At 37.4% G+C, this 18,469-nt stretch overlaps 1 protein-coding gene across 1 annotated transcript in view; it reads left to right on the forward strand.

Annotated features, from left to right (window-relative positions):
• CPNE4 (copine 4) overlaps nucleotides 1-18,469 on the forward strand; it is a 479,775-nt gene that overhangs the window by 268,967 nt on the left and 192,339 nt on the right. Inside the window, exon 3 of the mRNA XM_058181101.1 lies at nucleotides 13,075-13,254. Coding sequence (XP_058037084.1) covers nucleotides 13,075-13,254 — 180 coding nt within the window. The remainder of the gene's footprint in view (nucleotides 1-13,074; nucleotides 13,255-18,469) is intronic.

An 18,469-nucleotide genomic window follows, 5' to 3' on the forward strand; every position in this document is an offset into this window, starting at 1 on the left:
GGCCAGCATAGTGGCTGGGATAGTTTAATCCCACACATTTTAAAGTTGCAAAGATAAGAAACACTGCCATAAAGGACCATTTTCCAATCAAAATAAGCTGTTCTCTATTGAATTTTCCTGGCAACAGTGCAGAAGCGATTTAAAATTGCTTTCCTCTGGGACGCTTTTCAGCTTCCTGTTCTAGTCTATAGCACTGGTACTCCCTAGCGATCTCCTGTCAAAGCGTAAGAGGAGGTATAATTCTTTTTTGGAGGCTGCCTCTGTTTCTCTTCCTCAGGTTTTGTATTGCAATTACAATAGATTTCCTGTTGGAATGACCCAGTTTTGGATTATGCTCCAGGAGGTTTTCCTGGTGCTGAAGTTTATTGTTCCAACACATTTATCTAGGACTTTTGTATTTTAGCTTGTATTTAGTATGATAATTTAAAACACGTTTCACAGAGGTTTTGATCTGCTACACATTTTATTGAAGTATTATTACATTGCATGCATTGAGAAACTCTATACATCTGGAAAATGCTTTACAAAACTTTGGGGAAAAAATAATCTATAATGTATATAATGTAAATGTATCCTTTATAGTTATGCTGGAAAACTTTAGGCCATCCGTCAGGAAGTCAAAGTCATTAAAAAGAAATTTAATGCATTAAATGGACAACTCATGCTTAATTATTATATGGCATTCCAGGATTACTGATAAGACAGCAATTCAATAAGTGGGTCATATTGTAAGAATTTGATGTCCCTTCAGAAAGTTTTTCTTATAGTACGAGATACCTGTAATGTGAGTGAATATGCTGGTCACATAGGGTATTATGGGAAATTTAAAAAGTTCTAGAATCACCTGATAGGAAATATTGTAGTTAATCTGATAATATTTTGCTTTGTGATCCTTAGAGTTGGATAACAAGGGATTCATTTTGTCAAACCTAAATTCAAGGGCTTTTAAAATCCTTCCAAATAAGTAGTTTTGAATACACAAGAGATTTTTCCCCCTAGAGAAACAGTTGTAACACACACACACACAGACGCGAAGAGACAAACAGCTGCATCAGTCTGGAGAAGAAGTTGTTTACTTTAACTATTCAAAGAGATACATTGAAAGTGCTTGTATATATTCTGAAACACCTCTATTGAAGGATTTGCACAGCCCTACTAAATTTACTAGTGTAAAAACATTAGTTGGTATGTTTTTGTCACATGTAACTGAATATAAGGCATTGGGAATGTCTCTCTTTAAACAGAAGTTTGAAAAACATCATTTTTAATTCATTAAAATGGTATGGCATAATTATATAACATCCCAACTACTTTCAGGAAATTTGACTCTTGCTAGATTTCATATTTTAAGTGGCAGTAAGAATAAGCAGGAGTAAATAAAATGTACAATTCAACAAAGACTATATTCTTTTTATGTTAAACTGAGATAATCCTACATTACAGATATATTAATCAGCCATGTGAAAAGGGAGTTGTCTCAAAAATATGCATATGTTATTGGCGCTAAAAAGTATTACATTAATTGAAAAATAAACATTGAGTGATTATATTCAAGAGCAATTCAGGGAAGTAGAAATCTTTTCAGTACAATTTTAAAAAGAGAGGGAAGAGTGTTTTTTTTTACATAGCAATTTACATAGGCTTCTGTAAAGCTTTTGACTCGTGGTACACGACAAACTTCTCCTAAAACTAAAATCCTACGGCATCTCCAGATCCCTTCATAATTGGATAACAGCGTTCCTGTCAAATAGACAACAAGTGGTCAAAATAGGCAGTGTCCTATCAAATCCTGTTCCTGTCAATAGCGGTGTTCCCCAAGGCAGTATTCTTGGACCAACACTCTTCATATTATACATTAATGACCTCTGTGACCATATTATAAGTAATTGTGTTCTCTTCACCGACGATGTTAAACTATTTAACACTACCAATAATACAGCTACCCTCCAAAAAGACCTTGACTTTGTGTCAGAATGGTCAAAAATTTGGCAACTCCAAATCTCAACCAGCAAATGCTCTGTCTTACATATTGGAAAAAAGAATCTGAGGATTAAATACAAGCTTGATGAACATGTAGATGACCCCCCACCCTGTTAAAGACCTTGGAGTTTTCATATCAAACGATCTAAGTGCTAAAGCCCACTGCAACTACATCGCAAAAAAGGCTTTAAGAGTAGTAAACTTAATCCTGCGTAGTTTCTTCTCCAGAAACACTACACTGCTAACCAGAGAATATAAAACATTTACTAGACCAATTCTTGAATACAGCTCGCCTGTCTGGAACCCATAACTCATTTCGGACATTAATACAATTGAGCGTGTCCAGAAATATTTTACAAGAAGAGTTCTCCTCTCCTCTGATTACAACAAAATACCTTATGCCACCAGACTTGAAATCCTGGGTTTAGAAAATTTAGAACTCCGTCGCCTTCGACATGACCTGAGTTTAACTCATAGAATCATCTGTTATAATGTCCTTCCTGTTGAAGACTACTTCAGCTTCAATCGCAACAATACACGAGCACATAATAGATTAAACTTAAAGTGAACCGCTCCAATCTTGATTGTAGAAAATATGACTTCAGTAACAGAGTTGTTAATGCCTAGAATGCGCTACCTGACGCTGTGGTCTCTTCCCAAAATCCCCAAAGCTTTAACTAAAGACTATCTACTGTTGACCTCACCCCATTCCCATAGTTTGGGAAGGGAACTGGTCTTGAAAGATTTTTCAAAGATTATGCTTAGCGGTTCTGCTATAACAGTGGAAAGCTTTTTTTAACGTATGCACATAGACCATCAGGTCCAATAGATAGAGATGGTTTCAATCTGCGAAGGGCCTTTTCAACATTATCTTCTGTGAAATCTATTTGTGTTAGATTGTTGTAATCATTGTTGGTATGACTGGGGAATTTTGGGTATGAGCCATTACTGTTAACAAAGACTGAGCTGAAGAATGTATTAAAGAGGTTTGCTTTAACTGTTTCATCATTACATTCTTTACCGTTTGGTTCTTTTAGGGGTGGGATGGATCTTGAGTCTTTAAGTTTGTTTTTTACAAAATTATAGAACGCGCGATTGGATTTTGTGCACAGAAAGTCTTCTTCTTGTTTGATGTGATAATTGGTGCATTCACTCTTTATTTGGTGGCATATATTTTTGTAGCGGTTTTTAAAGTGCTACATAGCCAGTTTTGTTTTTTCACCAGAGGGATTTTTTTTGGATTGGAGCTTTTTTTATTGAAATGGGTAGTTTGTTTTTCCTGATTTTGGTGGTGGTTTGTGGTACGTATAGTTTAATGACTCTGTTGACTTCAAGTAGGAAAATACTATAGTGGTCTTCAGCAGTGATACAGTTAGAGAATAGAATTTGCCAGTCAAGAGATGAGAAGTCGGTGTCTATAAGATCATGATTGGCTTTTTTGAAATTGTAGTTTGGTATACCATTACTATGGCGATTATTGTAAGGATGTATATTGAGATAAAAGTCTATCATGCTATGGTCACTGTTGGAAAAGGGTTCTTTTATTTGTAGTCCATAAATTGAGTTTGTGTTGTTGCAGAAGATAAGGTCAAGGCAGTTGTTGAGTCTTGTATTGTTAGTTACTAGTTGATTAAGACCTAGATTTGTAACAGCATTTTATAGGGTAGTATGGATGGGTTCAGCTGTACATTCGTTTGTTATCCAATTAATAAGAGGTAGATTGAGGTCACCCAGGAAGATGAAAGGATATGGGCAAGAGGCAGCCCATGTTAGTAGTGTGGTTAACATGTTCGCATGTGTGATGTCGTAGTCGGCGGCTCTGTAGCATAGCAAGAAGTGAAGTGTGATGTTAAGGGACAGTTCACAGACAATAGTTTCTGGAAGAGCAAGTTTATGTGCAACTTGAATATTTTTTAGATTCAGTTTACTTTTTGTAAAAGATACCCACTCCACCTCCTCTGCGGGTTTCGCAATTGGACTGGAAAACATGATATTCTCTGTCTGAAATGATGGAGTCTGGGAGGGATGATTTCAGCCATGTTTCACATATGAATATAATGTCGAATGTACCAGTATTTAACAAGAGGAGAAATTCAGGCATTTTGTTTACAGTGCTTCTTGCATTTATCAGTTTGCATTTAAGTTCTGTAGTAATTAGTATAGAGGGAATAAGGGACGTGCGTACCTAGTTTTGGATGACGGCTGGTTGAAAGTTCTATACGATGGATGGTTAGATGTTTTGGGTGATAGGGGGTTGGGCTGGTTGAAAGTTCTGTATGACGGATGGTTGGATGTTTTGGGTGATGGGGGGTTGGGGGTTGGGCAATTGATTGTAGGTTTTTCTTTTAATGCAGTCAGCACGGTAGTCAATGTATAAGTTGGATTCACCTTCGTCTTGCCATCGTTTGAGTTTTGTGCGGAGTTTGCGGGAGCGAATCCGTTGCAGAAATGATAGATCAGGCCATGATCTAAGGTTGCTGTGGATGGGTTTGGTTCTGGCAATTGAGTTTATAGCATAAATGAACTTTTGTTTGCTGATCTCATTTATGCAGATTACTCTACAGAATCTAGGCGCCACTGAGCCATTACTGTTTTTATATTCTGATCCATCTCTGGAGACTTCGATTATTTCGTCAGGGGAGATGGTGGGTAAATTATAATTTTTAATGATGTTATGAACCTTAGTGATATCTGGTTCACTGGAGTTTTCTAATCCAAATAATATAGCATTTTTACGTTTTTGTTCTCTCTCGATGGTATCTTTTACGAGTATGGTTACATTGTTTGGTTGATTGGCAGGTATCTGAGGTTTAGATTGTGGATTAGGTAACGTTTGTTGGATTGGGAAGAGATTTTGATCTGCTGAGTTTTCATTTTTTTGTGTTGTAATTTTTTTTCAAGGTTTGTGAAACGTGGTTCAAAACATTATAGTATTCTTTTTTTTTAAAGCTTGCTTCAATGGATTCGATGATAGTTTATTGTGACTTTATAGTTGTTTCCAAGGTATGGACCCTGTCAGACATGGCAATTACGTGTTTGAATTTTGGGAAACAAGATGGACATGTATGGATAGGAAATCGGCTAACAATTTCCTGATTGTAGGAAATCGGCTATTGATTTGTTTATTTTCAGACAGGTGAGCATAATTGTTATTAATCGGCATTTCTTGAATATTCTGGAGTTGTTTGGGTCATTGTTTGTAGTAAAAACTTTTGTTTGAGGGTGTTTGGCAGATCTGTTGGAGTTTTTGCCTGGCATGGTCAATGCTCCGTAAGTATTTTACAAAATTAATTAGTCAATATCAATAGTGAAATAGGAACTAGCAAATAATTAATCAGAGAAACAAATTAATGACAATAATAAATCAATTAATATAAAACAGTAAATAATGTCAATTAACTTAACTATTGAGTTGCTAATAATTAATTAATTAGATTATTGGATATTCAGCTATTCAGTGCTAATTAATTATTGACTAATGATAATTGATATTTGATAATTGATAAATGATAGTGATGATAATGATCAATAATAATATTAATATTATTAATAATTATTAATAATTAATAATAATATTAATGATCAATAATAACCTGTTCCACTGGTTAATACAAAGGCCATCTCTCCAGATGGCCTTTGTATTCCCTGATGATGATGCCCACCACCTTTTGATGGTCCAAGTTAAGAAACTTGAATTTACTTCATGGATCTCGCTCTGCTGCCTTTCCATCCTTCCCCCTCTCCTGCTCATTAAATTTCTCATACTCCCTCAGGTTCTAAGTCTGATTTAGCAAGACAAAGCAGATGCACCAGGTGGGAGGGGAGAGCTGGTATTTTGGGCTCGGGATTTAACCTTTTTTTTTTTAAATTTCTTTTTGTCACAACAGTATACACAAACAATTGTCATAGATAAAACAACATATCTTGAAGAAAATATATATATATATATATATATATATATATATATATATATATATATATATATATATATATATATATGTAAAAAAAATATGCATCAACTATATTAATTTGATATAATGAAGGGAACAATAGGACAGGAACGGTAGGCACTTTTGTGCTCTTATGTACGCCCCTTATAGTCCTCTTAGGAATGGGGTGAGGTCAATAGTAGACAGTTTTTGGTTAAAGCTTTTGGGATTTTGAGAAGAGACTATGGAGTCAGGTAATGAGTTCCAAGCATTAACAACTCTGTTACAGAAGTCATATTTTCTGCAATCAAATTTGAAGCGGTTGACATTTAGCTTGAATCTATTTTTTGCTCTTCTAATATTGCGATTGAAGCTGAAGTAGTCTTTTATAGGAAGGATATTGCAATAGATAATTTTGTGTGTTAAACACAGGTCATGTCGAAGTCAACGGAGTTGTAAGTTTTCTAATCCCAGGATTTCAAGTCTGTCGGTATAAGGTATTTTGTTGTTTTTGGAGGAGTGAAGAACTCTTCTAGTAAAATATTTCTGGACTCATTCTATTGTGTTTATGTCAGAGATGTGGTATGGGTTCCAGACGGATGAGCTGTATTCAAGAATAGGTCTGGCAAATGTTTTGTATGCTCTAGTTAGTAGTGTAGAGTTTTTAGAAAAGAAGCTGCGTAAAATTAGGTTTACAACTCTTAGGGCCTTTTTTGCTATGTAGTTGCAGTGGGCTTTGGCATTAAGGTCATTTGATATGAGAACTCCAAGATCTTTGACAGGGTGGGGGTCGTCAGTTAGGTAATGTCCATCAAGTTTGTACTTGATGTTAGGGTTCTTTTTTCCAATATGTAAGACTGAGCATTTGCTGGTTGAAATTTGGAGTTGCCAAGTTTTAGACCAATTGGAAATTAAGTCGAGGTCTTCTTGAAGGGTAGAAGTATTATTAGTGGTATTAAATAGTTAGACATCATCAGCAAAGAGAACACAATAACTTGAGATGAGGTCACAGAGATCATTTATGTATAGTATGAAGAATGTTGGTCCAAGAACACTACCTTGGGGAACGCCACTTTTGACAGGAACAGGATTTGATATAGCGTTGTCAATTTTGACCACGTCTGTTTGACAGGAAGGCATTTATCCAATTGTGAAGAGGTCCCGAAATGCCGTAGGATTTTAGTTTGAGGAGTAGTTTATCATGTACTACTGAATCAAAAGCTTTGCAGAAGTCTATGTAGATTGCATCTATTGCTTTTCCTTGATCAAGGTTGGTAGTCCATATGTTTTTGCAGTGGAGAAGTTGTAGGTTACAAGACAATTTTTTCCTGAAACCAAATTGTTTATTAGAGAGAAGGTTGTTTGTTTCGAGATGGAGTGTAATGGATTGGTTTATGATGGATTCCATTACTTTGCATGAGACACAACATAGAGAGATAAGTCTGTAATTTTCAGCAAGGCTTGGATCTCCTTTTTTGAAGATAGGGATGACTGTGGCTAGAGACCAGAGTTTTGGAAGGGAACAAGTTTTGAAGGCTTTATTAAAGATTATGCTTAGGGGTTCAGCTATATTAATTGAAAGTTTTTTTAAAAAGTATGCACATAGTCCATCTGGTCCAATAGATAATGATGGTTTCAGGTTGCGAAGGGCTTTTTCAACATTATCTTCTGTGAAGTCTATATGTGTTAGGTCATTGCTATCATCTGTGGAATCTATATGTGTTAAGTCGTTAACATTTTTGGTACGATTGAGGAATGTTGGATATGAGCCATCACTGTTTACAAAGACTGAGCCGAAGAATGTGTTAAAGAAGTTTGCTTTAACATTGATAAACATTTATCAGTTTTAACAGTTTAACAAAGTTTAACAAAGATAAACATTTATGTTTAACAAAGATAAACATCTTTGCTGTAGCACTGGAGGTTTCATTAAAAATCCTTTTTAAAAAGTGCAGCTGTGGTGCATTTCTTCATACTGGATCTCCCGGCAGTGAAGAGGAAGAGGGAGAAGAGGTGGATGCTGGCAAAGAGGAGAGTGCTTCTGGGACAAGGGGAGCCGGGAAGAGAAAAGGCAGCTTGAAAGATCAGAGGCAGGACAGAAAGCAAGCGAGTGAGCGAACATTTGGCCTGCTGGGTGGCCTCTTTATTCGCACCTACCTCCTGCCTCCTTGCCTGAGAAGCAACTGAAGGCCCTTCTCAACAGGAGCACTGTCCTCATTCAGATTCCTCACCTCCGTCTGGCATTCCTTGGCTGAGTGTGGCTGCCAAGTACCAACCAACACCAGCTTTGGTGACACCACCACTACCTGCATCCAAAATCTTTTCATCTTGAAATGTTTCTTGAAAGTAAGCTCCTTATCCTACAGTGTCATTAGGGATAGTCCTCAATTTATGGCCACAACTGAGCCAAAATTTCTCTTGCTAAGCAAGATTTAAATGAGTTTTGCTCTGTTTTGATATTTTCCTTGCCACTGTTAAGTGATGTTCAGTAGTAGTAAATAAATAGTATCTCTATTTGAGTTAACTGAAATCATTGGGTAACGATCAGGGTAGGACTTTATTCAGTGGAATTTAATTCTTTTCTCTATTTACCTGCCTACTCCTCAGTCTATTTAGGTTTCTCAACCTGAAGTGGGTATGTAAGATCCTACAAGTTGAGAATCAATTCCTCCAGTATTCCTGTTCGATGACTAGGTGATTAATTATATCACTGTGTTTAAGTGTGATAGCTCTGTCAATCAGGTTCCGTTTGTAATGGCAATATAATGTAGATATGCCTTGATCAAGATTTGTAGTCCATATGTTTTTACAGTGGAGAAGTTGTAAGTTACATGATAATTTTTTTCTGAAACCAAATTGTTTATTAGAGAATAGGTTGTTTGTTTCTAGGTGGAGGGTAATGGATTGGTTGATGATAGATTCCATTACTTTGCAGGTGACGCAGCATAGAGAGATTGGTCTGTAATTTTCAACTAAGCTGGGGTCTCCTTTTTTGAAGATTGGGATGACTGTGGCTAGTGACCAAAGTTTGGGAAGGGAACTGGTCGTGAAAGCTTTATCAGAGATTATGCTTAGGGCTTCTGCTTCATTTGTGGAAAGTTTTTTTAAGAAGTATGCACATATCTTAGTATCTTTAAATGAACTTAATCATATAGTTTAATTTACAGATTAAATTAGTGCTAGGGGAAGGCAGCTCCAACAAGCCGTACGGGTCTGGATGGGGAGAAACAGGCTCAAGCTTAATCCCTCCAAGACGGAGTGGCTGTGGATGCCGACATCCCGATTCAGCCAGCTGCAGCCGCGGCTGGCTGTTGGAGGCGAGTTATTGGCCCCAAAGGATAGGGTGCGCAACTTAGGTGTCCTCATGGATGATCGGCTATCGTTTGAAGATCATTTGACGGCCGTCTCCAGGAGGGCCTTCCACCAGGTTCGCCTGGTTCGGCAGTTGCGCCCCTTCCTTGATCGGGATGCCTTGTGCACGGTCACTCATGTGCTCGTTACTTCTCGCTTGGATTATTGTAATGCTCTTTACATGGGGCTCCCCTTGAAGTGCACTCGGAGGCTTCAGTTAGTCCAGAATGCAGCTGCACGGGTGATAGAGGGAGCTACACGTAGCTCCCACGTAACACCGCTCCTGCGCAGACTGCACTGGCTATCTGTGGCCTTTCGAGTGCACTTTAAGGTGTTGGTTACGACCTTTAAAGCGCTCCATGGCTTAGGGCCTGGGTACTTACAGGACCGCCTGCTGTTACCACATGCCTCCCACCGACCCGTACGCTCTCACAGAGAGGGACTTCTCAGGGTGCCGTCCGCCAAACAATGCCAGCTGGCGGCCCCCAGGGGAAGGGCCTTCTCTGTGGGGGCTCCCACACTCTGGAACGAGCTTCCCCCGAGCTTACGCAAAATACCTGACCTTCGGACATTCCGTCGCGAACTGAAGACACACCTTTTTATTCGCGCGGGGCTGGCTTGAATTGAATTTTAATTTTTAAATTTTGTAAATTTTATTAATTTTAAATGGGGTTTTTAGTTCATGGCATATTTTAATTTTTTCAGGCTAATTTTAAAATAAGTTTTTTAAATTGTATTTTAATTTGTATATTGTATGTTTTATCTTGCCTGTACACCGCCCTGAGTCCTTCGGGAGAAGGGCGGTATAAAAATCAAATAAATAAATAAATAAATAAATAAACACAATATTCCAGCTATACTTGGAAAAGGTTAATTTCACATTAGTTACTGGTTGCTATTTTCAAACATCAGTTAATGCAAAAACAAAAACTCTAACTGACCTTTTTCATTGGCTTTTCAGTTGTGGCATGGAGATGAAATGGTGTGAAAACATAGTTAATAAAACTTCTGGAGTGAAGTGTAAATTGCTTTATGTTTGTATTGCAAATTCATAGATAATATTTTTTTCCAATGTTTCCTATTAATTTCCCCTTATCCTATAAATAATATTGTTTAGTTTCCTTTTCAGTTACAAGATTTTCTTTCATAGGCTTCCTGGATGTAATCAATACTTAGGCACCGACAATGGCATAATTACATATTTCAATAAGTAAAAAATGCTTTACATGTCATTGGAACTGCAGTGCTGACTTTTCTGCATAGGAAATAAGGCCCATTGAAAATAGTAGAATGCATAGCTTTGCACTGTCAATACTATAAAAAATGTTTATTGGGACTGTATTTTTATTTTCACATTATAGAATGGAATAGAATAGAATAGAATAGAATAGAATAGAATAGAATAGAATAGAATAGAATAGAATAGAATAGAATAGAATAGAATAGAATAGAATTTTATTGGCCAAGTATGATTGGACACACAAGGAATTTGTCTTGGTGAATATGCTCTCAGTGTACATAAAAGAAAAGATACGTTCATCAAGGTACAACATTTACAACACAATTGATGGTCAATATATCAATATAAATCATAAGGATTGCCAGCAACAAAGTTATAGTCATACAGTCATAAGTGGAAAGAGATTGGTGATGGGAACTATGAGAAGATTAATAGTAAATTTAGTATTTTAGTAAATTTAGATTTAGATTTAGTAAATAGTTTGACAGCGTTGAGGGAATTATTTGTTTAGCAGAGGGGAAAAACTGTTCTTGTGTCTAGTTGTTCTGTTGTGCAGTGCTCTATAGCGTCGTTTTGAGGGTATGAGTTGAAACAATTTATGTCCTGGATGTGAGGGATCTGTAAATATTTTCACGGCCCTCTTCTTGATTCATGCAGTATATAGATCCTCAATGGAAGGCAGGTTGGTAGCAATTATTTTTTCTGCAGTTCTAATTATCCTCTGAAGTCTGTGTCTTTCTCGTTGGGTTGCAGAACCGAACCAGACAGTTATAGAGGTGCAAATGACAGACTCAATAATTCCTCTGTAGAACTGAATCAGCAGCTCCTTGGGCAGTTTGAGCTTACTGAGTTGGCGCAGAAAGAACATTCTTTGTTGTCCTTTTTTGATGATGTTTTTGTTGTTAGCTGTCTATTTTAGATCTTGCGATATGATAGAACCTAGAAATTTAAAGGTTTCTACTGTTGATACTGTGTTGTCTAGTGTTGTGAGAGGTGGAAGTATGGAAGGGTTTCTTCTAAAGTCTACCACCATTTCTATTAAAGTTATTAAAGTTATTAGACAATCCAAATGTATTATTAGCAGGAAAACTCTTGATACTACAGTTCAGATTGCCTTTTCAGAGTTCTCAGGTAGGATCATCAGATATCTGAATAGGCAAAGGAGGACACTGACAACTGGAAAAAGAACAGGGTGGGGGTGGACATACTATTTGAGATTCGTGACAAAAATTACAGGGAAAAGGTACAAAAAAAATACTTTGGCTTACATGTATATTAAATTATTTTTTTTCAGCATCAGAAAGACTGGTTTTTCAATTGCAAGGATTTGCTGATTAGGAAGGAAAGCTTTCACCATGTATCTGATTAAGGTCTTGTCAATTTCAAGCAGCAGTACAAACCAAAAGAGTACTAATCAATTAATTAAGGTCATAGAGCAAGCTTGATAATGTTTCATCAGCATTTATTAAGAAAATACTGTGCAGCCTTGTTGTTAGATACTCAAAAAACCCAAACACTATTTGATTTTAAGGCTAATGCCTGCCAGATGAAGAACATGAAGACAAAAAGGAGTCCTCATGTCCTTATTTTGGTGAGCCTTGGTGGCGCAGTGGTTAGAATGCAGTACTGCAGGCTACTTCTGCTGATCACAGACTGCCAGTAGTTTGGCAGTTCTCATCCTTCCAAGGTGGGTAAAATGAGGACCTAGGTTGTTGGGGGCAATATGCTGACTCTGTAAACTGCTTAGAGAGGGCTGAAAAGCACTCTAAAGCAATATATAACTATAGTGCTATTGCTATTGCTATTTTGCCAGATGGCTGATCACTCTAGTTTCATACCAGGGAGAACTACTGTATTTGGTTTCTATAATCTCTTGAACTTCTGCAGATGCAAATCACTGAGTGAGAGTCATCATATTCTGTTTCACACTCTCATATTCCTTCCTGAGTAGGTATAAATTCAACCTTTGCTATTCATGGCTATTGATAGAAATCAGTCATGAAGGGAGGACATAGAACTGTTACAGATCCAGATTGGATTTGTTTGCTCTTCTGTATGTCAGAATATATGACAATAAATACCAATTCATTCCTAATCTAATCTGTACTAGAATACGTAGTAAAAGCTAATGTGAGGTTATTAACTTAGCTAGAGATATTGATGGTTGCTATAGTTGCTACACAGTTTGTCCTGTCCCTCTTAAATTACTTACCAGAACTGTTCCTTGAGTCTTTGAGATTCTCCGTTATCCAGGTCATGGTTGCCCCAAAGGTGCTTTTTCAAGAGGCAATTGGACTTTCTGGTTTTTCTTTGAAGATGCTTCACTTCTCATCTAAGAAGCTTTTCCAGCTCTGGCTGGATGGTGTTTGTTGAGTCTAGATGTATTATTAGAATATTTTTATTAGAATGATTTTTATTCTCTATAATTTCTCATTTTTTAAATACAGTTTTTTTAACTGAAATTACGTTAAAAATAATTTTCTCCTTTAGTTAGATTGTTGCAAGTGTTCTATACTTCAAATCTGTTTTAAGTGACTTTAAAAAACCTTAATAACTGACTCTCTTGATTAACAGGTTGACCGGACAGAAGTCATAAAAACTTGCATAAACCCTGTCTTCTCAAAGCTATTCACAGTGGACTTTTATTTTGAAGAAGTGCAGAGGCTACGATTTGAAGTCCATGATATCAGCAGCAATCACAATGGGCTGAAAGAAGCAGATTTCCTTGGTGGCATGGAATGTACTCTGGGGCAGGTAAAGTATTTGTGGTTTTCTTGACTGATTTTTTTTTTTGCTGCCCTCATTTACTTCAGTCGCTGCCAGGAGTCTTTGCTGACTTTGGCACTAAACAAGCCAAAGACTAAATATACACTATCAATAAATATTAATAACTGTGGTTTTCATGCAATATCCAAAAGAGATAAAGATTTGACAAATGAGCTGAATGAATGGGATATTGTACCATGATGAGTAGGGTATGATACCACGATAAATTATCATTGACAGATGGGGTAATTGAAGCAATGTCTGGCTATATTGTGTACTATGCAATGCCTTCAACATCATGTATAGTTAACAAAACAAAAAAAATCTGAAGAAATACAAGTTAGGACATCCAAGGGACCTACACTAGAAGCAACAAAAGATTTGATAGGTTTGAAAGACAATCCATAAGCACTGATAATGAAGAAGACAAATGTAATATTACTAAGAATCAACACAAATAGAATTTTAGAAGAATAAAAAAGCAAAGACAGAGACACTAGTACCTCCCAAGATTTTAATGGAGAGAAAATGAATGATGTTTTAATTTATTATACATCACTGCTTGGCCAAGTTCCAGACAACTTGAGAGTTAATCTGGTTAAGAAGGGGAGATAAATTCTTCAGAGTAAAGAATGGTCTTTTCTCTATCACTGAGAAAGATAAAATAGCAAAGGTGCCATTGATCCTTGGCAACTTAATGGTTTCAGAAATACTTATGAAATGGAGAATTGGGATAGTTATTTATTTATTTATTTATTTTGTCACAACAATATATATAAGCATCACATAAAAAGATTATATAGTATATAAACATATATATGAGGTAATATAAGGACGTATAAGCATACATATATATAAGAAGAAAAAACAAGCAAACAATAGGACAGGAACGGTAGGCACGTTTGTGCTCTTATGCATGCCCCTTATTTTATTATTATTAGTTATTATTAATAATTTGATTATGCCCCTTATTTTATTATTATTATTATTATTATTATTATTATTATTATTATTTATTATTATTATTAGTTAATTCAAAACCAAATTACTTTTTTAGGTTATCTGTTTTTCTGATGTGAAGTTTTGGAAACAATTAATCTGACACAAAGATGCAGTATTTGCAAACAGCAGAATTGGCCTCAAACAATAAGCAGTGAAACTCTATAATCTTTAAAAATGTTTCATGGTGCCCACAAATTGTGGAGAAGGCCATTTATTATCGAATTATAACATGTAAGGAAATGAAAATTAATGTAGAAATAGAATTAAATTTTAATAAAGAGGCCAGGAGAAAATGTAAAAAATACTAGTCATAAAATGCCAAAAGAAATCAAAGGCACAATGGCTGAATGCCTTGCCTGTTTCACCTATTGCTAGGCACTTATTCTAAAGAAATGTATCAAATAATGGCAGTATTCACTATGATTCACTATTCATTCATTTTTGCTTTAAAAAAAACACCTCTGGAGGATGTTATCAAATGTAATAGAAATTTATAACACATTTTCCTGTGAAGATACTTTAGAGGAAAATTTTCATCTTTAGACTCATTTAAAAGCCACTAGAATCTATGCCAAAGAAATAAAGACATGTACAATGTTATAATTTCAGGGATTCATTATAAAATTGGTTTTTAATGAATTTCTATCAAGGTTATCTATTCATCCATCACTTATTTTTATTCTGCCTTTATTACTTTTATAAATAACTCAACACAATAAACATATTTAATACTCCTTCCTCTTCCTATTTTCCCCAGTTGGGCTGAAAGAGACTGACTAGCCCAAAGTCACCAGCTGGTTTTTCATCACTAAAGTGGAACTTTTCATAATTTGTATACCTATTGAGTCGTGTGAAAGAAGCTTTTCAGTGTTGAAATTAAAAATAATTAATAAAATGACTTTAGTCAACTATGAATGAAGATCTGGCTATATTGTCCCTTGGCTTGCCTCAACCACACGGTCGAGGCCCAGCCAGTTTGCCTGCCTTCCATGCAGCTTAATCCCATGCAGCACTCTCCACACAGCCCAGAAAAATTGCCCTGATCTGCCTAGATGAGTGACTGCTACCAGCAAGGCCCAAATCCCAGCTTAGCTGCCTCCTACTATGTCACCCCATGATCCCTTAGGCCCTGCATACTTGCCTGCCTTTCCTGCTGCCTTCCCCATGGTCCTTGAGGCCCTGCACACTTGCCTGCCTTCCCCGCTGCCTTTCCCGCAGTCCCAGAGAAGGGCTGATGGAAGCGCCTTGTTTTCCGCCTCCATTGGGCTGTCTGCATCATACTGGATCAGGAAGGGGAGGGAGGAAGTAAAAAGTGTGCTGCCACTGCTGTTCCAGAGGGCTGCTTCAGGAGCGAGAGGGAATAAAGAGGCCAGCCGGCCAAAGCATTGCTGCCTTTGCTGTCCCACCTCTATTCTTGCAAAGTGAAATGAAATGCCTTTTCTCTTGCCACGTGGCCCTCCCAATCTGCAATGGCTCCCTAAATAAGAAAGCTGGCTGCAAAATGGGAGCCAAAAAAAGGCAGCGGAGGCAGGAGTGGAAAGCAAATGAGTGACCCTTTGCTTGCCGACTGGCTTCTTTATTCCCCTTGCTCCTGAAGCAGACCTCTGGAATGGCAGCAGCAGCACACGTGGCTGCCTTTTCTCTTGCCATGCAGTCTTTGAGACTGCAGCTCCCTAAAGGTAATGGTGCTGTGGCATCAAGACGGGATGGCGCAGGCAGGCTGAAGTGGCAATAACAACAGCCTTAGTGTGCAGGAGCGAAGCACAACTTGCCTTGCCCTGCCCGTTCAGCCTTCATCCCGGTTTGCTTCAGCTCTACCCTCTGCCTCAGCAAGTTGGTGCACAAAAGTTTGGCCGGGCTCTTCAAGAAACAGAATTTGCAGGAGGCCGATGTAGGGGCTGGTAGCACAAATGCTCATTCTCAGCTTTGAGATTCCTAGCTGAAATGGGGAGCAAAGCTAAGTTCATCCCGCTGATCCAGCATATGGAAAAGGGGGTGGAGAGAAACAGTCCTGTTGCCAAGGTACATGTGGATTGGAGGGGGGGGGAATTCCAATTTCAGCCTTCTGGTGCAGCGTGAGGCTGTGGGTGAAGGCTGGAGTGAGGTTGAGCAGCAGGTTGAGGGGAGTGTGGCAGCAGCAGTTGTTTCTATGTGGTGCTGGTGGCAGCAAGAAAAAGGGCCGGATGCCCCTGCTCCTTCTCAGCATGCGTTCAAAGGCCATCACCCTAAAGTTTCAGACCCCTGGGTTAGGCAGACACCATGGTTGTTAAATGAACCTTGTGGTCATTAAGTGAACACTGTGATTGTTAAACAAGTCCATTTTCCCCAATGAGCATTTTTAACCGGAAACCAGAAGGAATTGTTGGAAACTGGCAAAAAACATAGAAAACCACAGTCACATGACTGTGTGGGATGTTTTAACTGGTCATAAATTGTGTGTGTATGTGTGCATGGCTGTCAAAACTCCAAAAACAGGTCAAGTAGCTCTGGGGAGGTCAGTCGTAAATTAGAACATTTGCTAAGCAACCGGCCATTAAGCAAGGACCACTTGTATTTGGTTTGCCTTAAGGGTTCAGAGGTGTATGGAATCTTGTTTCCTTTGATCCTTTGGGGGATTGCAAAAGGTCCGGATGGGGGAATCCTCATAGGGGAAACTAGGATCGTGCCCACCGTTTTTTGGAGAATCGCTGTCTCAAATGTACAGTTAGTCCTCAACTTACAACCACAATTGAGTCCAAACTGTTTTATACTTAAAACAGTAATTAGGGCAAATAAATAATGTTGAGTTGGCCATGCCAACCTAGTCACATGGCCACCTAGCCATGCCATCCAGTCACATGCCACTTAGCCACACCCACAGAACCAGTAGTAAAAAAAATTGAATCTCACCACTGTGCCAATCCATATACTTGTGTCTTGCAATCACCAGACTGTTGTTCCATACATATAAAATGTAGAAGCTCCTGTCAGTTTGAATAGGCTATTTAATTATCTAGAGAATCAGTTTGTATAGTGGTAAAGATATTACAGTAGGAAACAGGAGACTGCAAATTCTAGTCCTTCCTTGGGAACAAAGTTGGGTGATATTTTAGTCCTAGGAAGAAGGCAGTGGCAAACTACTTCTGAAAAACCTTGCCAAAAAAGCTTCAGGGACTTGTACACTTATGTCTGATAATCAGTTACAGAATTTTAAAAAATGTATTTATCTCCCTGCTATTTTTTCCGTTATTTGAGATTTGGTAACTATGGAATCCTAGCAAGATTTTCCTCAGGCTGCTGTACTTTACCAAACCAATAAGTGCAAATCTATTTGTGTTTAAATTGATAGACGCAATTCAACTTTCTAAGAATCAGTTTTTCTTATCATTGCAGAAAAACCATTAAAGTTGAAGGCAGGTGGCTTTCAAGAAAATCTATTTATTCAGCCATATCAGAATTCTGCCACGGTGCCTAATCTTTGAGCATCCGTTTTTGATGGCTTCTGAATTTCATCTGCCTGTTGCTTCTGATGTGTACTCCTTACTTGCAATATGCTTCCTTACAAAGTAGTAAGCTGATAGGGAATTTTTATACCTATGAATAAGCCATAAAAATGATGTATAATTGATGGCAGTTTCCCAAAGTGATTAGTTTGGGAGAATAACTTAGCATGCATATTCAAAAAGCAGTTTAATGCCACCATAAATTGATTACCTCTCAATTACGTAAGTAATGTCCTGCAATCAATAATTATTAATTAATCTTAAAGGAATTGATCTGCTAAATGCATCTATTTTACTTCCCATTTGATAACTGGGAGACCACATAAGAGGTATTTCTATCCTGAAATTGTTTGCTGCAGAACATTGCACAATTGCACTTTAAAGGAAAGAACAACACAGTGATCAAAATAAGTCCAGCTGTTCTATTTATGGAAAAATTGCTTATATACAAGTATATATTTCAGCATACTAAACTCCACCAGAAATCTTATAATGTATTTTGTTGACAGAATTGTAATCTGTCCCACTTTTATTGTATTATTTAGTCCCTTTTTATTCTTGTCTCTCTAGGAAGTTGCTCAAACTGGCTAAAATAATCTCTGAGTTTTTTTCTTCAAGCAGCACAGTGATATAGGTAGAATTACAGATCATACTGCAGCTTGTCCAAGCTCAGACATCTTAATGACATTATTTGCAAAGTATTGGTTTTGGACTAAGAC

This window comes from Ahaetulla prasina, chromosome 4 (genome assembly GCF_028640845.1).
Source record: "Ahaetulla prasina isolate Xishuangbanna chromosome 4, ASM2864084v1, whole genome shotgun sequence".
Classification (NCBI taxonomy): Eukaryota; Metazoa; Chordata; class Lepidosauria; order Squamata; family Colubridae; genus Ahaetulla; species Ahaetulla prasina.